The sequence below is a fragment of the Podarcis liolepis genome (assembly GCF_965112155.1).
Source record: "Podarcis liolepis genome assembly, chromosome: 11".
In the NCBI taxonomy this organism is placed as follows: Eukaryota; Metazoa; Chordata; class Lepidosauria; order Squamata; family Lacertidae; genus Podarcis; species Podarcis liolepis.
The window spans coordinates 56,690,633-56,712,793 of record NC_139565.1 but is presented as its reverse complement, the minus strand read 5'-3'; the positions used below and the strand labels follow the sequence as shown (position 1 = coordinate 56,712,793).

Genomic DNA, 22,161 nt, shown 5'->3' with positions numbered 1-22,161 from the left:
AGAGGGAAAGTTGTGCAGCACCTCTCCAGGGAAGCGAAGCCAGGAGAGCAAGAGGGATCGGTGCACACGGATCCCTCTTGCTCTCCTGGCTTCAGTGAAAGCTGCACAGCCTGCATTCGCTCCATAAGACGCGCACACATTTCCCCTTACTTTTTAGGAGGGGGAAAGTGCATCTTATAGAACGAAAAATACAATACTTTGGTTCCCAGTACATTTCCGAGCACAATTCAAAGTGTTGGTGCTGACCTTCAACACCCTAAATGGCCTCGGCCCATTATACCTGAAGGAGCGTCTCCACCCCCATTGCTCAGCCCGTACACTGAGGTCCAGCTTCAAGGGCCTTCTGGCGGTTCCCTCCCTGCAAGAAGTGAGGTTACAGGGAACCAGGCAGAGGGCCTTCTCGGTAGTGGCACCCACCCTGTGGAACACCCTCCCATCAGATGTCAAAGAAATAAAAAACTACCTAACTTTTAGAAGACACCTAAAGGCAGCCCTGTTTAGGGAAGTTTTTGATGTTTGATGTTTTATCGTGTTTTCAATATTCTGTTGGGAGCCACCCAGAGTGACTGGGGAAATTGTTGTTGTTCACCTTTTCTGAAGATTCTACGTTCTCCTTTTTATCCACTTGTATTTTTTTTAATCACAGGGGTGGGGAAAATGTTCTGTCTAAGGGCCACATTTCCTTCTGGGCAGTCTTCTAAGGGCCACATGCCTGTGCTGGGCCAGAGGCGAGAGTGGGTGGAGCAATGGATGCAAATTTTAACTTTGCACAACAGGCTACTTTCCTTCCCCTCCCCCGACTTTCAAGCAATGCAAAACCAAAACAGGAGCAGCGAGGGGTATGCCATGAATGGAACACATATGTAGCCAGTTGTCAGGGACTGACTCGATGAGGAAGAGTGGTGGGAGCCGCCCACCCCAAGAGACCCCCCCCTCCAGGGAAGGCACAGAAGATGATGAATTAGGGGCCTGGTGGTGGGACATCTGACAGCTGTCAGAGGGGATCTGTGGGAGAGCTGCTGGTCCCGTGGGTTACCTGAGAGGCGAGGTCCAAGTCCGGTCCGAGGTCAAATGTGCGACCTGGAGGCAGTCCGTAGTAGCTGAAGCTGGGTGCAGGGAAGAGAGTCAGGTGAAGTCAGGAACAGGCTTGCAAGCAGGGAGCCAGGGCAGGGCAGGAGCTCAGGCAGGAAGCAGGACAGGGTTCAGGCAGGAACTAGCAACCAACAATGTTGCTCCCGCAACTTGGGACTGGGGCTGGCTGGGTTTTATTTGCCCCGAGCCATAGGGCGGCCCCGGTCCTCAGGTGACTCGCCTCTCCTGGCCTGGAGGTGAGCACTCCTCCTGCAGGAACTTAGTTCCCTCCGCCTCTCTGCCCTGAGCCTCTGCAGCTCAGGAGAGGTTGGAGGGTTACCAGACCCAGAGGCAACCTCAGCTTCCCCTGACGGGGCTGAGAGTGGAGCACCTGCAGGCAATGGGTCCTCCGTCACCTCAGGAGCCAGAGCAGACTCAGCTGATGCCTGCACCTGAGGACCCAGCACAGGTGAGGACCCTTCAGGCTCAGGCCCCAGCCCTGGCTCAGCTGGTTCTGGAGGCGGGGAATCCTGCGCAGGCTGGGATCCCTCAGGTTCAGCATCCAAGTCCGAATCCCAGGCCATCACAGTCTTGCTCCCCTGTACCATCGCTGTTGGCACCAGCATCGAAACTGGAAACTTCATCATCCTGCCCTGTGCTGGGCCACCTGTCTGCTTCTTTCTCTTCACTATCCCTCAAGCTCTCTGCTTCTAGTACTTCCCAGCTCGTCTCCTCTTCTGAGGTGTGGCCGGTGTCCCACCACCAGGCCCCAGGGTGTAATTCATCTTCTTCTGTGCCTTCCCCAGGGGCAGGGGGCAGCTTCCACCCTCTTCCAGCCAGTCCCTGACACCAGTCTATGTGAAGATAGTTGAAGTCTTCCATAACTACACCATTCCCTCTTCTGGAGGCTTCTTTGATTTCCTTCTTCATGTCAAGATATATCTCAGCATTTTGATGCCAGAGATGATGGCACATCACCCAGTACAGTGGATGCTCGGCTTGTGAACGTGATCTGTGCAGGATGTACGTTCGCTACCCACAGCGTTCGCAACCTGCATCTGCGCATCTGCGCGCATGTGGGTTGTGATTCAGCACTTCTGCACATGCGCAAAGTGCAATTTAGTGCTTCTGAGCATGCGCGGCCACTGAAACCCGGAAGTAACCCGTTCTGTACTTCCAAGTTTCGGTGGTCCATAACCCGAAAAAACACAACCTGAAGTGTCTGTAACCCGAGGTATGACTGTACTAAATGACCTTTGGGCACTCGTATCATCACATGCAATGATTCTGCGGACGATTCTTCCCCCTTGGGGACTCAATGTCCTCACTGATGTACAGAGTGGCACCACCTACAGTACTCCCTTCCCTGTCCTTTCTATAGAGTTTGTATCCTGAGATAACTGTGTCTCCCTGCTTCTCTCCATCCTACTACATTTCCATTATGCTCACTGCATTAATGCTGTCCTCTAAGACCAAGCACTTCAGTTCGCCCATCTTGGCTCAGAGTGCTTCTGCTATTAGCATGCAAACGTAGCAGCTCTAATCTCCATTTAGCATTACTTGGAAACTGGGAGTCAGATGAGCTGCTTTGGGTTTGAATCCTGATAGGATCCAGGATGATTCATTTTTCATGCACATATATTCATCTGCCACTTTAGGAAAAGGTAATTCAGAGACCGTGTCAACGTTGCTCCTTTAGATTAATCATAATTGCCCAATCAGCTCAGTAATTTGTATGCACCGGAGTGTAAACACCTCCAAGAACTGCTATACCAGTGTCTTAAAATAACAAGAGAGAGAGAGAGAACGAGCAAAAGGAGGGCGACAGAAAAGTGCTCACCTCCAGCACTCGTTTTTCATCCTGATTGGGGCCTGAAAAGAGAAGATAAGAGAAATTGGACTGAAGCAGCTCCTGGAGTGGAATATCCTCCTCCTCAACTGCTTCGGGAAAAAACAGATTTTAATCACAGGACTGCTGTTGTAAATGGCAGGTCGGTGCTCAGTTCTCCCCAGTCCCTTTCCATAATGCGCTGTAAAAAAAAGTCCTCTGAATGTCATTGTGCTGCATGTTTCTCATCGTGAATTGGCTAGAGTGGATATAACCACAATAGGATGGTGGTAGGACAAGGGGAGGGTGGGACGTGGGTGGCGCTGTGGGTTAAACCACATAATAATAATAATAAATTTTATTTATATCCCGCCCTCCCCAGCCGAAGCCGGGCTCAGGGCGGCTAACAACACTAAAATAGTGCAACATTCTAAAAACATTATAAAAATTAAATTAAAATCCAAATTGATGGCAACCATAAACAAAAGTTCTGTAAAGATTGCCAAAGGAGGGAGTCAGGCTGCGCCCTAACCAAAGGCCTAGGACTTGCTGATCGGAAGGTTGGCGGTTCAAATCCCCGTGATGGGGTGAGCTCCTGTTGCTCGGTCCCTGCTCCTGCCAACCTAGCAGTTCTAAAGCACGTCAAAGTGCAAGTAAATAAATAGTTACCGCTCCGGCGGGAAGGTAAACGGCGTTTCCGTGCGCTGCTCTGGTTCGCCAGAAGCAGCTTAGTCATGCTGGCCACATGACCCGGAAGCTGTACGCTGGCTCCCTCGGCCAATAAAGCGAGATGAGCGCCGCAACCCCAGAGTCGGTCACGACTGGACCTAATGGTCAGGGGTCCCTTTACCTCAGGACAAGGGGAAGGATTTGATACATGTTCAAGATGGGGAGTGGGAGAGAGAAAGGTCTACAGAGGTGCCATTTTTGGTGGCGCAGAGGCAGCTCAATGTGATGTGCAATTCTGCCCAAAGAGATGCACCTGAGTGAAATGGGGAAATACAGATGAACTCCCTTTGAAATGGAGTTGGTGTCAATGTTCAAAAAAATGAAGATGTGTATTAGGGATTCAAATACTTCTGAATCCTGAACTGATCATTTGTGGTGGGATCTGAGGTCATGTATTTGATGTTCTCCCTTTGGCAGGAGCCATTAGGCGACAAGGACTTCACCCCCCCCCCCAACAAGTGGCAGATAGATATGGTGGAAGGATCCTGAATGATCAGCAGGGAAGTGGAGATCTCTGAGGGTTAGAAGCTGGGAAAAGAAAGATCACAGGTGAGAGCTGGGAGGGTCTGTCATTTTCTGTGAATTAAGATCTAGTTTTGCAAAGAGAAATATGTATTATGTTTTATGGTTGTACCCAAAATAACGATTTATCTTATGAGACTCTATTTCACATGAGTTGAGTTCCACAATGTTTCGCTGGGGTGACATTGGGTTGTATGTTAGTCACGTTCAAAGAAGACCTACTGGACTAGATGACCCTTTGGAACCCTTCCAACTGTACAGTTCTATTATTGCTGCTTAGTATATATTCATTATATGTCATGCATTGGATTTCTATAACTTTATTGGGTGGATATTATGTTATGTATTGTTCATATATCTATCGAACTATATAATAAAATTGTAAGGATGTCATCATGCTGCAGTCAGTGTAGCTGCCAACTGGTGAGTGAAGCATTGCCAGCCCAGCTTCTGATGCTGATGGGACCAAAAGAGGAGGCTCATCTGAGGATCTTAGCACCTAGGCAGGTTCACATAGGGATATGCTATCATTCAGGTAGCCAGGGCCAAGCCATATAGGGATTTATAGGTCATAACCAACACTTTGAATTGTGCCCAGAAGTGGTCCAGTTTACACCAAAGTTCAGAACTCAAATCCTGCAACTCCTCCTATTTCTAAGCAATAGAAAGCCAAAAAAGGGAGTTTGTTTTGTTTTTCTTTTGTTTTAAAGGCAGTAAACCAGCATTCTCAGAGGGCTGTGCTACACCTTTTATTCCTAACCTACTAGTTAACCGCAGGTTGAGAGTTAGCCATAAGCCCCTGATCCGTTTTAAAGGTTTTGCTATACAGATGTTTTTTAAAAAGCACTATTTGCAAAGAATCCATCAATCTAGCTTTCTAGATTCTCTCCCCTCACCCATCCCTTTTCCTTACTGTGAAGTAGACTGTTTACATTGCTATTATACTGCCAATGCTGCAGTAGCATCTCAACATCTCTTCCTGCAGCCTGAGCCCCCAATAAACTGGGGGAAGGATAGGGGGCAGTAATAAGGCAGATAGAAGCTGAGAGCATTTCACTGAATGAAAACACACCTGGAAGAAATGACAGAGGAGAGAGAGCGGAATGAGATGAAGAAATATAACCAGCATCTTTGATCAATTGAAAACAATGGCTACCAAGCATATCTCTCCCTTTCCCTTTCCCTTTCTCTCTCTCTCTCTCTCTCTCTGTGTGTGTGTGTGTGTGTGTGTGTGTGTGTAAAGTAGGAGGTTGGGGGAGAAACTGGCTAGCTTCTCAGTGACCTCATTCAATACAAGGTGACTGCAGCAACCACGCAAAGCAAAATGAATTTACATCTGTGTACTGCAGAGCAACACTGGGTTTGATTAGAAGGAACAGTGAGTGACGTAAGTAAGCCTTAGTCGGCCCACGGCAAACTCCCAGCTGTACACCCCTTCCTGCTAGGAGCCAACATCAAGGCAAGATACACGTGGTGGTGGGTCCTGAAAGGCATTGCTGCAGGAATGGCCAAATCTCCACTGCTCAGATTGACTGTTCTTGCTCAGGTGTAGGAGTATCTTTTCACTCTGCTGGGATACCATTGAAGGTGTGGCTTTTTGCATGCAAATGATGCGTTCGTCACTGAGTTATGTCACTTCCCCTAAAAGAGAGGTATTCACAGGGGCCAACGCCATAAAGAGATGGACTATCCCCAGATGGACACAGATGTTGTTCTAAGCTGGTGATAATCTGTGCTTGGCATTACTGGCACCTAGTATGGGGGGGGAAATACCCTGTTCACCCTGGCACTTAGTAATCAAAGGAGAGCAGTGGTGTAGCGAGGGTTGCCAGTGCCAGGGGCCACACAGAGGCAGGGTGACACACGCATTCGACTGCCTAACGGCATCTGCATCACCCAAGAGATTGCAACTGCAGAGATAAGAAGAGTCATTTCATTGTATGGAGAGGTCACTTCCTGGTTCTCATGGAGAAGCCGTTTTCAATGGAGCCCAGCAATGGAAGCACATAGCTGTATTGAGGCAGCACCCGGTGTTGAAATTTTGTGCTTCCTAACAATTTTGCACCCGGAGCAACTCCCCCCCTGTGCCCCTCCCCAACAGCCACTGATGGAGTGTACATTCAACAGCTTGGAAGTTGTGTACGTATACTGAAAATGTGTTTGTATTTAGGTTGTACTATTATGTTGCATCGCTCCCTTGGGCTCTTTTGGAATAAGTAAGAACAATAAATTAATCCAAGTATATAGTACTGCTATTATTATTATTATTATTAACCAGTTCAACACCACGGCCCATAATACAACACTAGCAACATCACCAGGGCTGGCAGGCACAGATGAAACAATGGGACCCATTTTGCTGGCACAGTTGATGGCAGAATCAGGCCACCAGTTGAGAGAATTGTTGGATTTCTTCCTTCCTTCCTTCTTCTTTGACTTCACAGTTGCAATCATATCTAACTGTGCAAGCCGGTCGAGTCATCCCTTCCATTCTTCGCATTTCCCTTTTTGTGTGTGTCGGGATAATGGTAAAGGATTATCGCCAGCAGCTGTAAAGAGAAAATGTTCCCCGTTCCTGGAAATGGAAGTGGTGCTGAAAAGCTGCAATCAAAATCGATTCTGCCTGAATTCATCACCATCTTGCATCGCCGGAGCAATTTGGAGGGGGAGGGAACATAAAGGCTAGATAAGCACTCCAGAAATGTCATTTCTATAGAATGCACATGAATAGACAAGATGCTTCTTTCACCACACAAACACACAACGCACCCCTACTTCTCAGGGCAAGTTGTGTAATCGCTGCAATCAAGCAAAAAATGGTAAAAAAAGCCTTACAGTACTTGCAAGACTCAAAAGTGCACTCTTTCACTTTATGTTTGTTTGCTTGCTTAATTTATTAACTTTATATCCTACTTTTCCTCCAAAAAGTTCAGGGTGGCATATGTATTCTTTGGAGAGAGAGGTGTAATGAGAAAGAGAGAGAATGAGAATAATCATACAAAGCCATAGACAGGCATAGCAACTCACTTAAAACACACACAAAGAACCTACAATGTAACTTCTTTTCAAATTAAACTCATAGACTGCTTTATTTGTTAACTGTTAAATTGTCTCCGAAACACAGTGACACAATGTGACTGATGGAAAAAATACCCTGATTGTTGTTTTCAAAGTTATGGCTTACATCAATTTATAGGCTTTCTTTCACATCGTGCGGTCAACTGAAGGAAACACACATCAAAAGGAATAAAATTACAAGGTCTGAGGATTTCGGCAAATGGTTACTCAATGAAAACAAGGGCATTAACAAATCAGATGTAAACAAAGTGGATCGGTTCCCCCGTCCCCATCTACGTGAGGTCAAGAAGTATGAACAGGGCTTATTGTACAATGTGTTTTTAATGCATATTTCAAGTTGTGTTAGGAGCAGAAGGATAAACCTGCCTTTAAATCAGAAGCGAAATGGTCTCATCAGCATTGTTTTTCTCTCTCCCTCCCTTTACTTTATCTCTTTATGAATGCCTGAAATAAATACAGTAGGCTTTAGAATGGATTGACAATTTAAAAGGAAAAAACCTCACCCCACCTCAGTATAATGCGCAATAAACAAAGCCTCAGGTGAAATCAAAAGCTGCTGTACTCTATCCAGTTTTAGCTGCTCAATATCCTTCCTTTGCAACCAAATAAAGCCACAGAAGAAACAACCGAAATATGAAGAAACCCTCCCCAAATCTCAAAAATGCTTCAGTCATGAAATTGCAATCCTGTAATAGTCAAGTTATACTTGCCCCCCTTCTTTCAACCATTGAGGCTTGATGAGAAACAGGACAATGCTTTGTACAACGTCATGCCAAAAAAGACTACAAAGCTTGCGGTTGTTTTTTAAAAGGGAGATCCGATTTTTCCTAATTAATAGCACCAGGTGACTGGCTGCAGAAGGGCTGGAGGTGCACTCTCGTAGTGAAGAAGACATTCATTTGCGTGTTCATTCATTCCAGGAGACTCAAAAGTGGGAATTTCTGTTACCTGTTTCATAGCACCAAGTGGTGCAAGCAGGCGAAATTCCCTCTTGTGTGCACATGGTTTAAAGCTACAGAATCCCTGTGCTTGCTGAACCGCACTTGGTTCCCTTTCCTCTCATTCAGAACCCTTCCAAATGTCTTTTTTTATTGTGCATTCATGACTGTTTGTGCTCGCGATGGTATCGGGGCAGTTACATGCAATTTCACTTTCATTACCGTTTGCACCAGCAAAACCACCAGGACAGGCTTACTGCTTCATTCCATGCATGTCCTGCAACTTCCCTGCTGAAATCCCGTAACTTTTCATACCACAGATGTTCCAGTTTATCTTTAGTCTTGCTTCTGTTGCGCTATAATGCAAAAGTGCCCCTCTAGATGCCATTATTGCAATGGGGAAGCATCGCAGGACAACTCATAAAGCAGAATGCCAATATCGTGTTGCAGAACACACACACACACACACACTGAGGGGGAGCCCTCTGTAGCCCTCTGACATGTGGGGAAGGAGATCAGCTGGGTCAGGAAAGTGTCAGGGCTTAATGGCAAGGCAAAGAAGGGAAGGGATGTGCAACTCTTTTTGCATAGGGTCACAAAATACTTTTAAGCCCCATCTACAGTTAAGTGACTGGCACAAACGGATCAACGCATACAATTCCGTCTCTACTGAAAAAAAGCCATGTTCCATGTCACACTTTTGTACGAGAAAGAACATTGGGTGGGGCTATGCAAATGAAGGGGTGGGGCTATGCAGATAAGCACAGGCTCGAGTCTCACTGGTTAAGGTCGCAGGATACTGGTTGTGCTTCCATTGATTCCATACCCAAAAGTAACGCCCCCCCCACACTTTTCCTCTTCCACAGGGGTCAGCAGGATCCCCACAGGGAACAGTTAATGTGCTACATTGTAGGAACTGCTGTGATGACAGCTTTCCACCCTTGAAACAGGGCGACCTGGGTACAACATGCAGGAGGCTGCAGTGTTATCTCTGAACATCCCCATGAGTCCTTGCATTAGACAACCCCTCCCTCTACCATGCCCTTTGTGGATTAGGGCCCTCGTATTTACGGGACCGCCCCTCCTGGTATGCCCCGCAGAGGACCTTAAGGTCCATGAATAATTCTAGTTTAGAGGTCCCGGGCCCTAAGGAAGTCAGATTATCCTCCACCAGGGCCAGGGCCTTCTCAGCGATGGCTCCAACCTGGTGGAATGCTCTGTCCCATGAGACCAGGGCCCTGCGGGATTTAAATGCCTTCCGCAGGGCCTATAAGACAGACCTATTCTGCCTGGCTTTCAAATTGAACTTAGCCTGATCTTTTATTCCCCTTCCTTCCCTCCCCTTTTTATGAAGACCACCCGCTCTGGGATCCCACAGCTAATTCTCCCCTGGTCTCCTCACTGGCCCAAATAGGACTAATTTAGCCAGCTAGCCCTGGTGATCATCTAATGTTTATTGGATGGATTTTCCCCCTAAACTGATTTTTGAATTTTGAATGTATTGTTATTCATGTTTTATACTGTATTTTATGCTGGTTTTTGTTGCATCGATTAAGTGTTTTAAATTTGTTGTTAGCCGCCCTGAGCCCGGTTTTCTGGATCGGAAAGGGTGGGGTATAAATAAATTATTATTATTATTATTATTATTATTATTACCACGCAACCTATTATATAACAGGTATTTTGTGATCCATGGATGCACCACAGAGCAGCCAGCATGTCCCATGCCGTCGAACATTACTGGAAAGCAACCCTCCAATTCAAGTTCTGTCCGCTGATAAGCCTTTGGACATGTTTGGTACGTTTCACAGTGACAGATACACATGGCAATAAATACCCATCGGCTTACACAGAAAACATTTATGGCTTTCTAAAGGGAACCTGAGGGCTGCTGCTCATGATCCAGCTTCCAATTGAAGGATCGATGCCACGGGCCGCTTCCTGTGCATCAGCTGGCCGCATGAACCATCCCTCCACCCCCACAGCCATATCATGAGAAACAGCTCCCAGCTACAGCAACAACACTGACGCCTGTGTTATTTATTTACAATATCAGGTGCGCTCAAAGCTTTCTATGCATTTTGCTAAGGCAATGGTTTTCAGACTGCGTCCTGCACCACTCCGCTTGCACCTTCCAACGTGAACCAGAACCAAAATAGTTCTATGCTTTGAAGGTGAAGGTCCTTTTTTCAAATCCTTCTTTAACCCAATGCTGTGGAGCTGGCAAGCAGATGGAAAGTGGTTATGGGGTGTTTAGTCCACAGTAAGTTGTTTGAGAGAGCAGACTGGCGGGGAGAGGAAAGAGATGTGTATTATTTCAAGGACCTCTGAACCCTGATCTTCCTGCCAGTGGTACTTATGGAAAACTAAAAGTGAAAAAGCAGATTTGCAGGCAGGGTACAAAAACAACGTCCCTTTGGCCACATCCGCACCACACATTTAAAGCAGCTTCTCTGTTTCCACTTTTTAACCCCCTTTTCTCTCTTTATCTCTATTGTCCCTTTCTCTTTTTCTATTGCTTCTTTTTCTTGCCTTGCAACTAAAAGGTAAAGGGACCCCTGACCATTAGGTCCAGTCGTAGCCGACTCTGGGGTTGCGGTGCTCATCTCGCTTTATTGGCCGAGGGAGCCGGCGTACAGCTTCCGGGTCATGTGGCCAGCATGACTAAGCTGCTTCTGGCAAACCAGAGCAGCACACGGAAACGCCATTTACCTTCCAGCCAGAGCAGTACCTATTTATCTACTTGCACTTTGATGTGCTTTCAAACTGCTAGGTTGGCAGGAGCAGGGACCGAGCATGGGAGCTCACCCCGTAGCGGGGATTCGAACCGCCAACCTTCTGATTGGCAGATCCTAGGCTCTGTGATTTAACCCACAGCGCCACCCCACTTAGGCAGCTATAATAAAAATCTTATTGGAAAAAATAAATAAATAACCCACATGGCTTCCCGCAAAGAATCCTGGGAACCGCCGTTCGTTAAGGGTGCTGGGAATTGTAGCTCAGCGAGGGGGTAAACTGCAGTTCCCAGAATCCTTGCCGTGGAAGCCTTGGGCTTCAAATGGATGGAGCAGGCGCAGCCTTACAGTGTTTTTCTTGAGCATCCCCTGATGAGTGCTAGCATTGTCACACAAGCGCATTGGCACTACACCTTAAGAACAACAGGTCTAGATCCTCAGCTTTGTCAAGTACGCTCAGGTTTGGTGCATTCCCGGAGGTGAAATAAGGAATCGTTACAGTGATGTGCTCTATTTCTGGCCTAAAACCACTAGTCAATGTGCTTCTCCTGTTTGTCACGGGCTCCAAGGCAGGTTGTGGATTCCTGCGGTGGAGAGAAGGTGGGCTTCAGCCCAAACAGCAGCCACCCTACAAGGCTGAGCTAAGCGAGGGAGGGTGTCAGAAACCCCAGCTCACGAGGAACAACACAAAGCCTTTGAGGAAATGTATGGTTATCAAACATTATTGCATAAATCTCTCAATGTTGTTATAAAAAAACACACCACTCCGCCCTCTCCGACACAGATTGCGCTGTGCCAATCCGCACAGCCGCACGTCTTTTTCAGAACGTGGCATCTGATAAACGTACCACGGGGAATCTTTCACGAGACATGGATGCAGAAAGGTGCCAAGCAGCCTGTCAAAAAAAACCAGTTGTGCAACTTGGTTCTCGAGACCCAGGGCTGCCTGCGCATCGTCTCCCTTTCTTCCTTTCCTTTACACGACTCGGGAGTAGAACCGAACTTCCTCCTGTCCTGACCCCTCAGCAGCAAGTGCAGGCATCTGTGTGCACCCTCAGAATGCCTCTGCTGTGCATATGGAGGAAGTTGAAGATTTCTGAAGGCATGGCGTGGAATCCCGGACGAGGTTTGACGTTGTCGTAGTAATGGTGGGTGATAAATATCCCTGAGGGGTTCATGGGGAAAGCCCAGAATCCAAAGAGGTGAACTTCCTCGCACAGCTCCAAGGCCGCCGTCACCAGGATCAGGCCCGTGCTGATGCGCTTGGCGCGCACCCCTTGAGCCAGCCAGTAGCGCGAGACGTTGATCAGGTACTGCGGGTGGAAGAAGTAGACGGCCTGCTGGGACTCAAAGTCGTCCAGGACGTACCGGACCCGGGTAGAGACGTCCGTGTTGCGGGTGTTGTAGAAAGCCGGGAGCAGGACCGAGGCGTTTTCGTACACCTGCAAGACCTCGAAAAAGGGCTTCCTCCACTTCTCCAGTTTGTGGAACCTGATGATGTGGGAAGATTAAAGGGAGAGCAATCAGGGAGACTGGAGAGCCACAACTCTCGCAACCGCGGCCAACGCTAGAAACAGCTTTGGGTTTTGTGCATCCTTTTCCAGGCAAAACAGCAGCAGTATAAGAGAACCAAATAAGAAGAGTTTGAAGAAGAAGAGTTTGGATTTGATATCCCGCTTTATCACTACCCTAAGGAGCCCCAAAGCGGCTAACATTCTCCTTTCCCTTCCTGCCCTACAACAAACACTCTGTGAGGTGAGTGGGGCTGAGAGACTTCAGAGAAGTGTGACTGGCCCAAGGTCACCCAGCAGCTGCATGTGGAGAAGCGGGGACGCGAACCCGGTTCCCCAGATTACGAGTCTACCACTCTTAACCACTACACCACACTGGCTCTATAGATAGTACAAGTGTCAACCTCCACTTCCTTGCAGAAGGTGATCTTAACGTGCAACCAGCATGATAAGAGACAAGCTCTGCATGCTTGTGCCCTCCCTGATTCCTCCACTTCATTTAATTAGAGGAGGGAAACCTCAGATGCCAACGTTGCCAGATGCTGTGCTCCTCTGCCTCATTGCGGCTACCTCTTGCTCGCTTGCGAGACAGAGCCAATGGCCAAGTAGGCAGAGGGAGTGTTGCCTCCTTCCTCCTCCTCCTTGCCATTCCTGCTGTTCACTTCTTCCTCAGATAACAGATCGGTAGGGTGGCCCCAGTGGCGTAGAATGGGAAGGGCTGAGGGCCATGGCCCGGGCGCAAATTTCTGAGGGGGCGCAACCAGGTGTGCCCACAACAGGCTCCCTCATCGAGGTTGGAGCCGTGGGGTGGAAAGCAATGCCCAGACCGGGCCTTCGGACTGGGGTGGTGCTGTCTCCTCTTCATGGCCTGCAAAGGGACAACTGTGCGCACCCAACCCCTAACAATAATAATAATAATAAATTTTATTTATACCCCACCCTCCCGGGCTCAGGGCGGCTAACACCAATAAAATTCACAGTAAAAACATAATAGGGGGAAAAGAGAGGTGGGAAACCAATTTAAAATACAGCTTAAAATGCAATTTAAAATGCAGCCTCATTTTAAAGGAGCTGATAAATCAAGACCATAAGGGGAGGTGTCAGGGAACTGACATCGGAGGGAGAGGCGGAAGGGAAGGCTCCCAGATGATGCTGGCGAAGGACCCAGCAGCAGGGGGAGAAACAGCTCAGTAGAGGGGGAAGCCAATCAGCGCAACACCAGGCATAAAGGGGGGCAGACGGGGGAATTGGAGAGAGGGCTCCAGGACTCTTCACTGGACATCAGTGAGGAGAGCCCAGGTCCTCCGCTACCCACGCCTTCCCTGCGCAGAAGACTCCCGCGCAGTGAGAGGAGGAGGAGACTGGGTGTCAAACAACTTTTATGTTGGAAGAGGTTCAAGAAACGCCCACTGACGGATTCTGCCAGTGACTGAGACAGTCACGATGAGAAGGGGCTGTGAAGTCAGAAAGGTTTAACAAGGCAAATTAACCGAGAAAGGCACCAGCTTACGCACGAGTAACTCATACCTATTACAGGAGGGAAACATAAGGGTCAGACTGAGTCCAAACCAAAGGCCAGGTGGAACAGCTCTGTCTTGCAAGCCCTGCGGAAAGATGTCAGGTCCCGCAGGGCCCTAGTCTCTCGTGACAGAGTGCTTTGTTAGCCGCTTTGAGACTCCTTCAGGTAGTGATAAAGCGGGATATCAAATTCAAATTCCTCCTCCTCCTCCAAGAGAGTAAACCCTCTCTCTTTCTGGCAGCATGATGCTCATACTCTAGATATGCAAAAGAAAAACATGCCTGGGAGCGGGGGAGGATTAAATGGGAAAGGCCTCGCCAAATTTAACCTCTTTGAAGTCCTGCTGATTTCAGTGGGCTTGAAATCAACAGGAGTTAAAAGGCCTTCGGCGTGGGTAGACGGAAATATGCATTATATCAAATAAATACAGTATATAGCGGTACGTTTTATTGTGAGAGCCAAAAACCTGGAGGAGGAAGTAAGTTAGAACGGGTGGCATTATCGCTAGGCGTCCTTCTTCGTAGCAAAAGAAAGAGGCAATTACCCGGAGGTTGAAACAGAGAGACCTGTCATCACTGAAACACTGGGTTATCAAGAGGTAGGATATATTGTACAAGTTGAAACTTACAGGTATTAGTCCACTCGCCGTATTGAGCTTTTTTGTACACTTCTTAGAGGTGATAGCAATTAAGCAGCACAGAAATGGTCAGAATGATAGTAAAAAACAGAGAGGGTAGATGAGAAAAAATTTTTAGTGGAAAACAGTCCCTACCTATTGTGCTGCTATTTGTAAAGCTCAACATCAAAAAAACTAAGATCATAGCCACTGGTCCCATCACCTCCTGGCAAATAGAAGGGGAAGAATGGATGCAGTGAGAGATTTTACTTTCTTGGGCTCCATGATCACTGCAGATGGTGACAGCAGCAACGAAAATAAAATCGCCTGCTTCTTGGGAGAAAATCAATGACAAACCTAGACAGCATCTTAAAAAGCAGAGACATCACCTTGCCGACAAAGGCCCGTATAGTTAAAGCTATGATTTTCCCAGTAGTGATGTATGGAAGTGAGAGCTGGACCATAAAGAAGGCTGATCACCAAAAAATTGATGCTTTTGAATTATGGTGCTGGAGGAGACTCTTGAGAGTCCCATGGACTGCAAGAAGATCAAACCTATCCATTCTTAAGGAAATCAGCCGTGAGTGCTCACTGGAAGGACAGATCCTGAAGCTGAGGCTCCAATATTTTGGCCACCTCATGAGAAGAGAAGACTCCCTGGAAAAGACCCTGATGTTGGGAAAGATGAAGGGCACAAGGAGAAGGGGACGACAGAGGACGAGATGGCTGGACAGTGTTCTTGAAGAGACCAACATGAATTTGACCAAGCTGCGGGAGGCAGTAGAAAACAGGAGTTCCTGGTGTGCTCTGGTCCATGGGGTCACGAAGAGTCGGACACGACTAAGCAACTAAACAACAACAACACCTATTGTGTTTCCGCATCAGCAGGGAGGTGTATTCGGCCCCCTGCGTCCCTTTCCCGGCTGCCGCGCCGCAACCACCAGGCCAGCCAATAGGGTTGGCTTGGGGCGGGGTCTACCTGCATTCAAGCAGCAGCGGCAGCACCGCGCCTCATTCTGCTCAGCGAGGCGGCCCTGTTTCGAGACGATGGCGTTCATTTGTCTGATCAAGGAAATGATGTGTGGTTGGCAGCTATCATCAGTTGCATTAGGGATTGGTTGCAGCTGTGAGGATATTTGGCGGCGAGCTTGGGTGGCGGTTAGGCATTGGAATATTTGTCATGTGTTGGTGGGCAGGGTGTGGCCATCACCTACCTCTCCCCTTGTTGGGTATTCTGTTAAAGGAATCCGGTGGTCGTGGATCCTGTCTGATGCCCTGCTGGTGGCTAGGGCCATGGCACTGTTGCAGGAACCCCCCCCCCCCAAATCATTCAATTTGTACAAACACGACACACACACACACACACAAACAACATATGCAACGTTTATGTTATAAATTCATAGTAAATCAAAGTACATCGGATTTATGCTGGTCCACGTTTATTTTGCTCCATGAAGGAAGGACTATCAAAGGGGGATGGTTTGATACAGGACGGCCATAATCCCTTGAGCGTACCAACACGTAGGCAGGAGCCCTACCCAGTTGGCATGCCAACCTTGATGGTCCCAGACAGAAGACCATCAGGGTCACAAAGGACTTGCATATGGGAGTGGATGCAACACAGACTGAAACAAAGGACAATGATCAGATCTTCCCTCTGGGGGCAGGAAACTGCCAACTCCCATTTGTCCTCTGGAAATGACTCATGGGGAGGAGGGAAAGGAGGAACCAGCCAAGTGACAAGATACTCAGGTTACCTCCACAACTCCTCCCTCAACCCCTCCTTTTTGTGATGTAGTTGTGATGTATTTGTGATGTAGTCTTAGGGGTGTATTTTGGGAGATTGGCAACTAATAAAAGTTGGGGACTTTTTTTGTTCTGGGCTTCCATTTTGCTTCATCTTGTAGTGGGTGGGAGTCCTGTCGCGACAGTCTACAATAAAGACCAAGCCTACAGGCTGCTGTTTTGCTCCGAATTATCCTGGTTGGTGTCTTTGTTTTTTTGTCCAAGGGAGCCCTCGGATTCCTCCATTAACAGCATGACCCCGGTGACATCAGGGGAAGCTTCCAGTTGTATTTGCATCAACAAGCTCCTCCCACTGGTTGTTAACCTTTGAATGACTCCCCACTGAGCAGGGTGGAGTCATGTATAGATTGTTTGATCCAATGCCTAAGCCAATACCACTCACATGCTGTAACCAATAAAGTTGTGGCCTTCTTTAGCCCATTAACCTAAAATACATGTGTCCTTGTGTCTTATTTACCACTGGTGGAGGGTCCTCAACTCACAACAACAAGGTACTATAACTATAAAATTTATTGGGAGTCTCCCAAAGGCAGATAATTAGCGGATTTATTTGCATTTCTTTTTCTCCTCTCTTTTGAAAATGCAGAGCATCAAAGGATATTGCTGTTTAATGCATTACTTATTGTGGATCTTACTTTTTTCAGTAAGGAAGAAGAAAAACGTCAGAAAAGGAGCAGGTGAGTTGTAGGGAGGAAGTCTGCAGGGACCTTCTGAACACATATGCCTCGCTGAGAAGAAGGCCCGATTTTGTTCTGATTTCCAGTTGCTATGAAATTACGAAGTCAAGAGCAAGAACCGCCGGAGCTAATAATAAGGCGCCGTTGCTCCTTTCCTGAGGTTTGTCAGTTTCGCAAAGTCGCAGGAGGAGGAAAGCGTGGGCAGAAGTGGGCAAGGAAGAGGCAAGCAACCGACCTTTCGGTGATTATGCTGGGGTTAACCGTCACGACGTCCGTCTTTACACCAACATCTACAACGTATTTCTCAGAAATGGGAGGCAAATTGCACCTAGAAAGGACAGAGCAACAAAGAGGCCATTATTATTTCTCTCCTTCAAGGAGCTAAGATGTGTAGGCTGAGTAGACTGAGAGAGTGAGTGATCTGGCTTAATGGAAGAGGGATTTGAACCTAGCTCTCCCTGATTCCAAAGGTGTTTTCCCCTTCTGCAGACTGCTTCCAGAATATCTTCCTGTACCCACTGATCAGCGGGTTATAAATCATGCTCTCGGTGCCGCAAGAGAAATGACCCATCAGGAGAAGCCATTTTTAGTGGCAAGCCCTCCATTCTCCACCTCAATTAAGGAGATTTTTAAAACAGGCACTCTTCAGACATTCCCCTCGGTCCTCTTTCCCTCCTAGATCACTGTTTCTCAAACTTGGGTCTCCAGCTGTTGCGGGACTACAACTCCCATCATCCCTGGCCACTGGTCCTGCTAGCTAGGGATGTTGGGAGTTGTAGTCCCAAAACAGACCTAAGCTTGAGAAACATCGCCCTAGATGTTCAGCACAAATATTACCTTTATAGTTAATTCCATCATCCAAAACATTTCGGAAAGAGTCAACAATAGGGGCGGGTGCAACTTGTGATTCCTTAATGTACAACATTGTTTAAAATTACAAAAAAGGGGCTTAACGGCCTCGGTCTAGTATATCTGAAGGAGAGTCTCCACCCCCATCGTTCTACGTGGACGCTGAGGTCCAGCGCCGAGGGCCTTCTGGCGATTCCCTCACTGCGAGAAGTGAGGTTACAGGAAACCAGGCAGAAGGCCTTCTCGGTAGTGGCACCTGCCCTGTGGAACGCCCTCCCACCAGATGTCAAAGAGAACAACTACCAGACTTTTAGAAGACATCTGAAGGCAGCCCTAAAAACTTCTGAAAGGAAGCTTTTAATGTTTGATGCATTACTGTATTTTAATATTTTGTTGGAAGCCGCCCAGAGTGGCTGGGGAAGCCCAGCCAGATGGGTGGAGGTATAAATAATAATAATTTTATTATTGTTGTTGTTGTTGTTGTTGTTGTTATTTTGAGTGCCTCTTGTGCCACACCCTGAGAAACCGGTAGGTGATGTGAGCAATTTCACCCTCAGAACTCTAGGTGGAGCCAGGCATCAGACAGAGTAGTGATCTCTAGACCTTCTGCCTTCAGAGAACTCTGGCCACTTTGGATTTGTATGCTGTGGGGAAACACCAGTGCAAGGAACAGGAGCCATGGCAAAGGGTTGCCGCAGCTCAGTGGTAGAGAATATGCTTTGCATGCAGAAGGTCTCAGGTTCAACCCTGAAGTGGGACTGGGGATGTCTCAGTCAGTGGAGACAATACTGAAATAGATGGACCAGTGGTCTGAAGCAGTGCAAGCCAATTTCCTTCCTATGTACTGTAGGTACTAAAGGTAAAAAAAAGGTAAAGGAACCATTGACGGTTAAGTCCAGTCCAAGGCAACCATGGGGTTGCAGCGCTCATCTCGCTTTCAGGCCGAGGGAGCTGGCATTTGTCCACAGACAGCTTTCCCAGTGTCATCTGGCCAACATGACTAAACTGCTTCTGGCTCAACTGGACGTGACGGAAACCAGAGCACATGGAAATGCCGTTTACCTTCCTGCCACAGTGGTACCTATTTATTTATTTACTTGCACTGGCATGATTTCGAATTGCTAGGTTGGCAGAAGCTGGGACAGAGCAACGGGAGCTCACTCTGTCATGGGGATTCGAACCGCCGACCTTCCAATCAGCAAGCCCAAGAGGCTCGGTGGTTTAAACCAGTGTTCCCCAACCTTGGGCCTCCAGCTGTTTTTGGACTACAACTCCCATCATCCCTCGCTAGCAAGACCAGTGGTCAAGGATGATGGGAAGTGTAGTCCAAAAACAGCTGGAGGCCCAAGGTTGGGGAACACTGGTTTAGACCACAGCACCACCCATATCCCTGTAGGTGCTACAGCAGTCTTCCCCAACATGGCTCCCTACTGATGTTTTGGACTAGAATGGCCTGCAGGATCAGGCCAATGGCCCATCCTGATCTCACAGTGGCCAACAAGATGCCTTTGGGAACCCCACCAATCATAGCCATTGATAGCCTTCTCCCCCATGAATTTGTCCAATCCTGTTTTGAAACCATCCAAGTTGAGATCCACCACTACTTGCTGTGGGAGTGAGTTCCAAAGCTTAACTGTGCTTTCTGCTTGGCTTCCCAAAGAAGTTTAGTGAGCTTTTGGAGACTCTGGGTTTTAATACGAAGCTTAAAACTTATTCCCTACTTCTTAAGTCAGGGACCCCTTCCCACTTGCTCTCTTTTACTACCTGGTATTAACGATAGGTGCAAGGCCCAGTGAACCATGTGTGAAGAAAGATCCCAAATGTTGCTCACATACACATCAAAAACTCATGGCAAAACATTCATGCGCTATAAAAGGTAAAGGGACCCCTGACCATTAGGTCCAGTCGTGGTCGACTCTGCGGTTGCAGTGCTCATCTCGCTTTATTGGCCAAGGGAGCCAGCGTACAGCTTCCGGGTCATGTGACCAGCATGACTAAGCATGGTGAACCAGAGCAGCGCACGGAAACTCCATTTACCTTCCCGCCAGAGTGGTACCTATTTATCTACTTGCACTTTGACGTGCTTTCAAACTGCTAGGTTGGCAGGAGCAGGGACCGAGCAACGGGAGCTCACCCCGTCACGGGGATTAGAAATGCCGACCTTCTGATCGGCAAGCCCTAGGCTCTGTGGTTTAACCCACAGCACCACCCGCATCCCCTTCATGTGCTATACACAACCGCTAATCCCTTAAAGAATTGCACCAAAACTGTTACCGGAACACAAAATCAGCACTGTCGATCTCCCGGCCACATCTGCTGTTCTTCAGAATCCCTCCGTTTCCAACCACAGCGCACTTCTTGAACTGGGACCGATAGTACGGCATCTCCTAGCGATAAATAGAGTAAGCCGGTTCATTAGCAGTGGCAACCTTCGCAGGAACTGGTTGTGTTCCCTTGGATGAAAGGATGAAACACAGTTAACTCTGGGCTCGCACATGCACACACAAGTATGGTCAACTCTTGAGTTTCCCCTGTATCTGATTACTCTACAGCAGGCTTCCTCTAACTCGATCCTCCAGATGCTTTGAAACTACTATTCCCATCATCCCTGACCACTGGTCCTGCTAGCTAGGGATCATGGGAGTTGTAGGCCAAAAACATCTGGAGGGTGGAGTGTGAGGAAGCCTGCTCTATAGTAGTGACTGGCAGTGCAATGGATGGACTGACTCTGCAGGAAAGCTCTGCTGTTGCATTTTAGGTCATACATCAAAAACATTCATGTTATTAGATCTTGGTGGCCTCATTCCCTACCCCATCATGACCAGCAGCAACCAGGACACTGAGTTGGCAGCTAGTGTCCCTGGCTAAGGAGCCAGGCCCAGATTCCCAGCTCTGAGCCTGAATTCTGGTGATCAGAGCCCAACTGAACCCAAGGCTGTCCCATCAAGATCCCAAGGAAACGAGCTATCTCACCAGTGCAGTGCCCTACGAAGGACACAAAGGCGGGAGGTCATGGAGTGAAAGAAAAGTGCTGGTTTTCAGGCCAGAGTTCTGGACCCTTGAGACGTAGACTGGATGCACGAGTCTCAAAAGTCCTTGCTTTACCCACCCCACCCATCTTCCACCCCTCTCCCCCTTTTCTTCCTACTGTCTCAACAAATGAAACTGATTTGTAGAAATGTTACATAGAAAAAATACAAGAGAGAGACATTACACATACTTCTGTAAATCAAGAAAATCTTTAATAAAAATACCCCCCAAAAGTCCTTGTTTTATGTTGGAGCAAAGTGCTCACTAGGAGCTCTCCAGGGTGCTGAAGCAACAAAACCTGCCTTGCTCCTCCACAGGGGCAAAACAGAGAATACAGTGGTACCTCTGGATGCAAACTGGATCCGTTCCGGAGCCCCGCTCGCATCCTGAGCAGAACGCAACCCGTGTCTTCAAAAGTTGGAGTCAAACCCATCCCTGGTTTACATGGACAAACGATCTGATGCATTTGCTTCCTTATAATGCCTGGCACCTCACGGAGATGGAAAGACTTGCTTATGTAAGCATGCAAATGCTGCTATTAGTACATGCATAGTTTATGAGTAATTCCGCAACAGTAAAACAAAAACACATCTGAAGGTAACGGTGACATGAAATGTGGTGTGGTTGTTGTTGTTGCTTTTAATGTGATTTATTTATAGCACACGTTACATGGTGCTCATAATGGCAGAAAGCCCAATGGCGCAACGAAGAGTCCTCTGAGATTTGGGGGCAAAGAGAACCACGTTCAGAGATGGACCAGCAACATTAGGTTGGAACTGACATATGGGAAGCAATAGCACCAAGGGTCAAACGTTTGATTAATCCAGCACACAATTTAGGAAAAGGGGTTGAAAATAAAACTGCCGTTATGGGGATCAGGCCCCAGGCCCTGTTTGCAGACCAACTCCGTTTTACAAAGTTGTCTGCAACCGTGACATGAAGGCTGGTAACATCAACCTTGATATGTGGGGATCTCTTGCAGATGACGGCAGTGCCTAGAGACTGGCAGGCAGTCGTGCATCCAAAGCAGCGGACCAGAGGAGGAACGACCGCCGGGAGGAGTGTGGAAAGAAGAGACACCGTGGTGCATCTGCAGCAGCACAAATGGATGCCTTCATCTGCATGGATGCATGACCTGACGGCCTGTCTTCAACTTGTTATAAGTGGTCTTCCAATAGCCTTCCAGACTGCTGATCAAGTCCACCTGCAACCACTTTCTACGATGCTACAGTATTGGCATCTGTAATTCGTT

The 22,161-nt window shown here is 47.8% G+C and overlaps 1 protein-coding gene across 2 annotated transcripts in view; it reads right to left on the bottom strand.

Moving 5' to 3' along the window:
* Positions 1-7,212: 7,212 nt before the first annotated feature.
* The window catches only part of ST8SIA5 (ST8 alpha-N-acetyl-neuraminide alpha-2,8-sialyltransferase 5), a 63,198-nt gene continuing 48,249 nt past the window's right edge, over positions 7,213-22,161 (bottom strand). For both annotated transcript variants that reach the window (XM_083466155.1, XM_083466156.1), the window contains 3 exons: positions 20,154-20,266; positions 17,266-17,358; positions 7,213-12,392 (listed from right to left, as the gene is read on the bottom strand). In XM_083466155.1, coding sequence (XP_083322281.1) covers positions 11,924-12,392; positions 17,266-17,358; positions 20,154-20,266 — 675 coding nt within the window. In that variant the 3' untranslated portion in view covers positions 7,213-11,923. The remainder of the gene's footprint in view (positions 12,393-17,265; positions 17,359-20,153; positions 20,267-22,161) is intronic.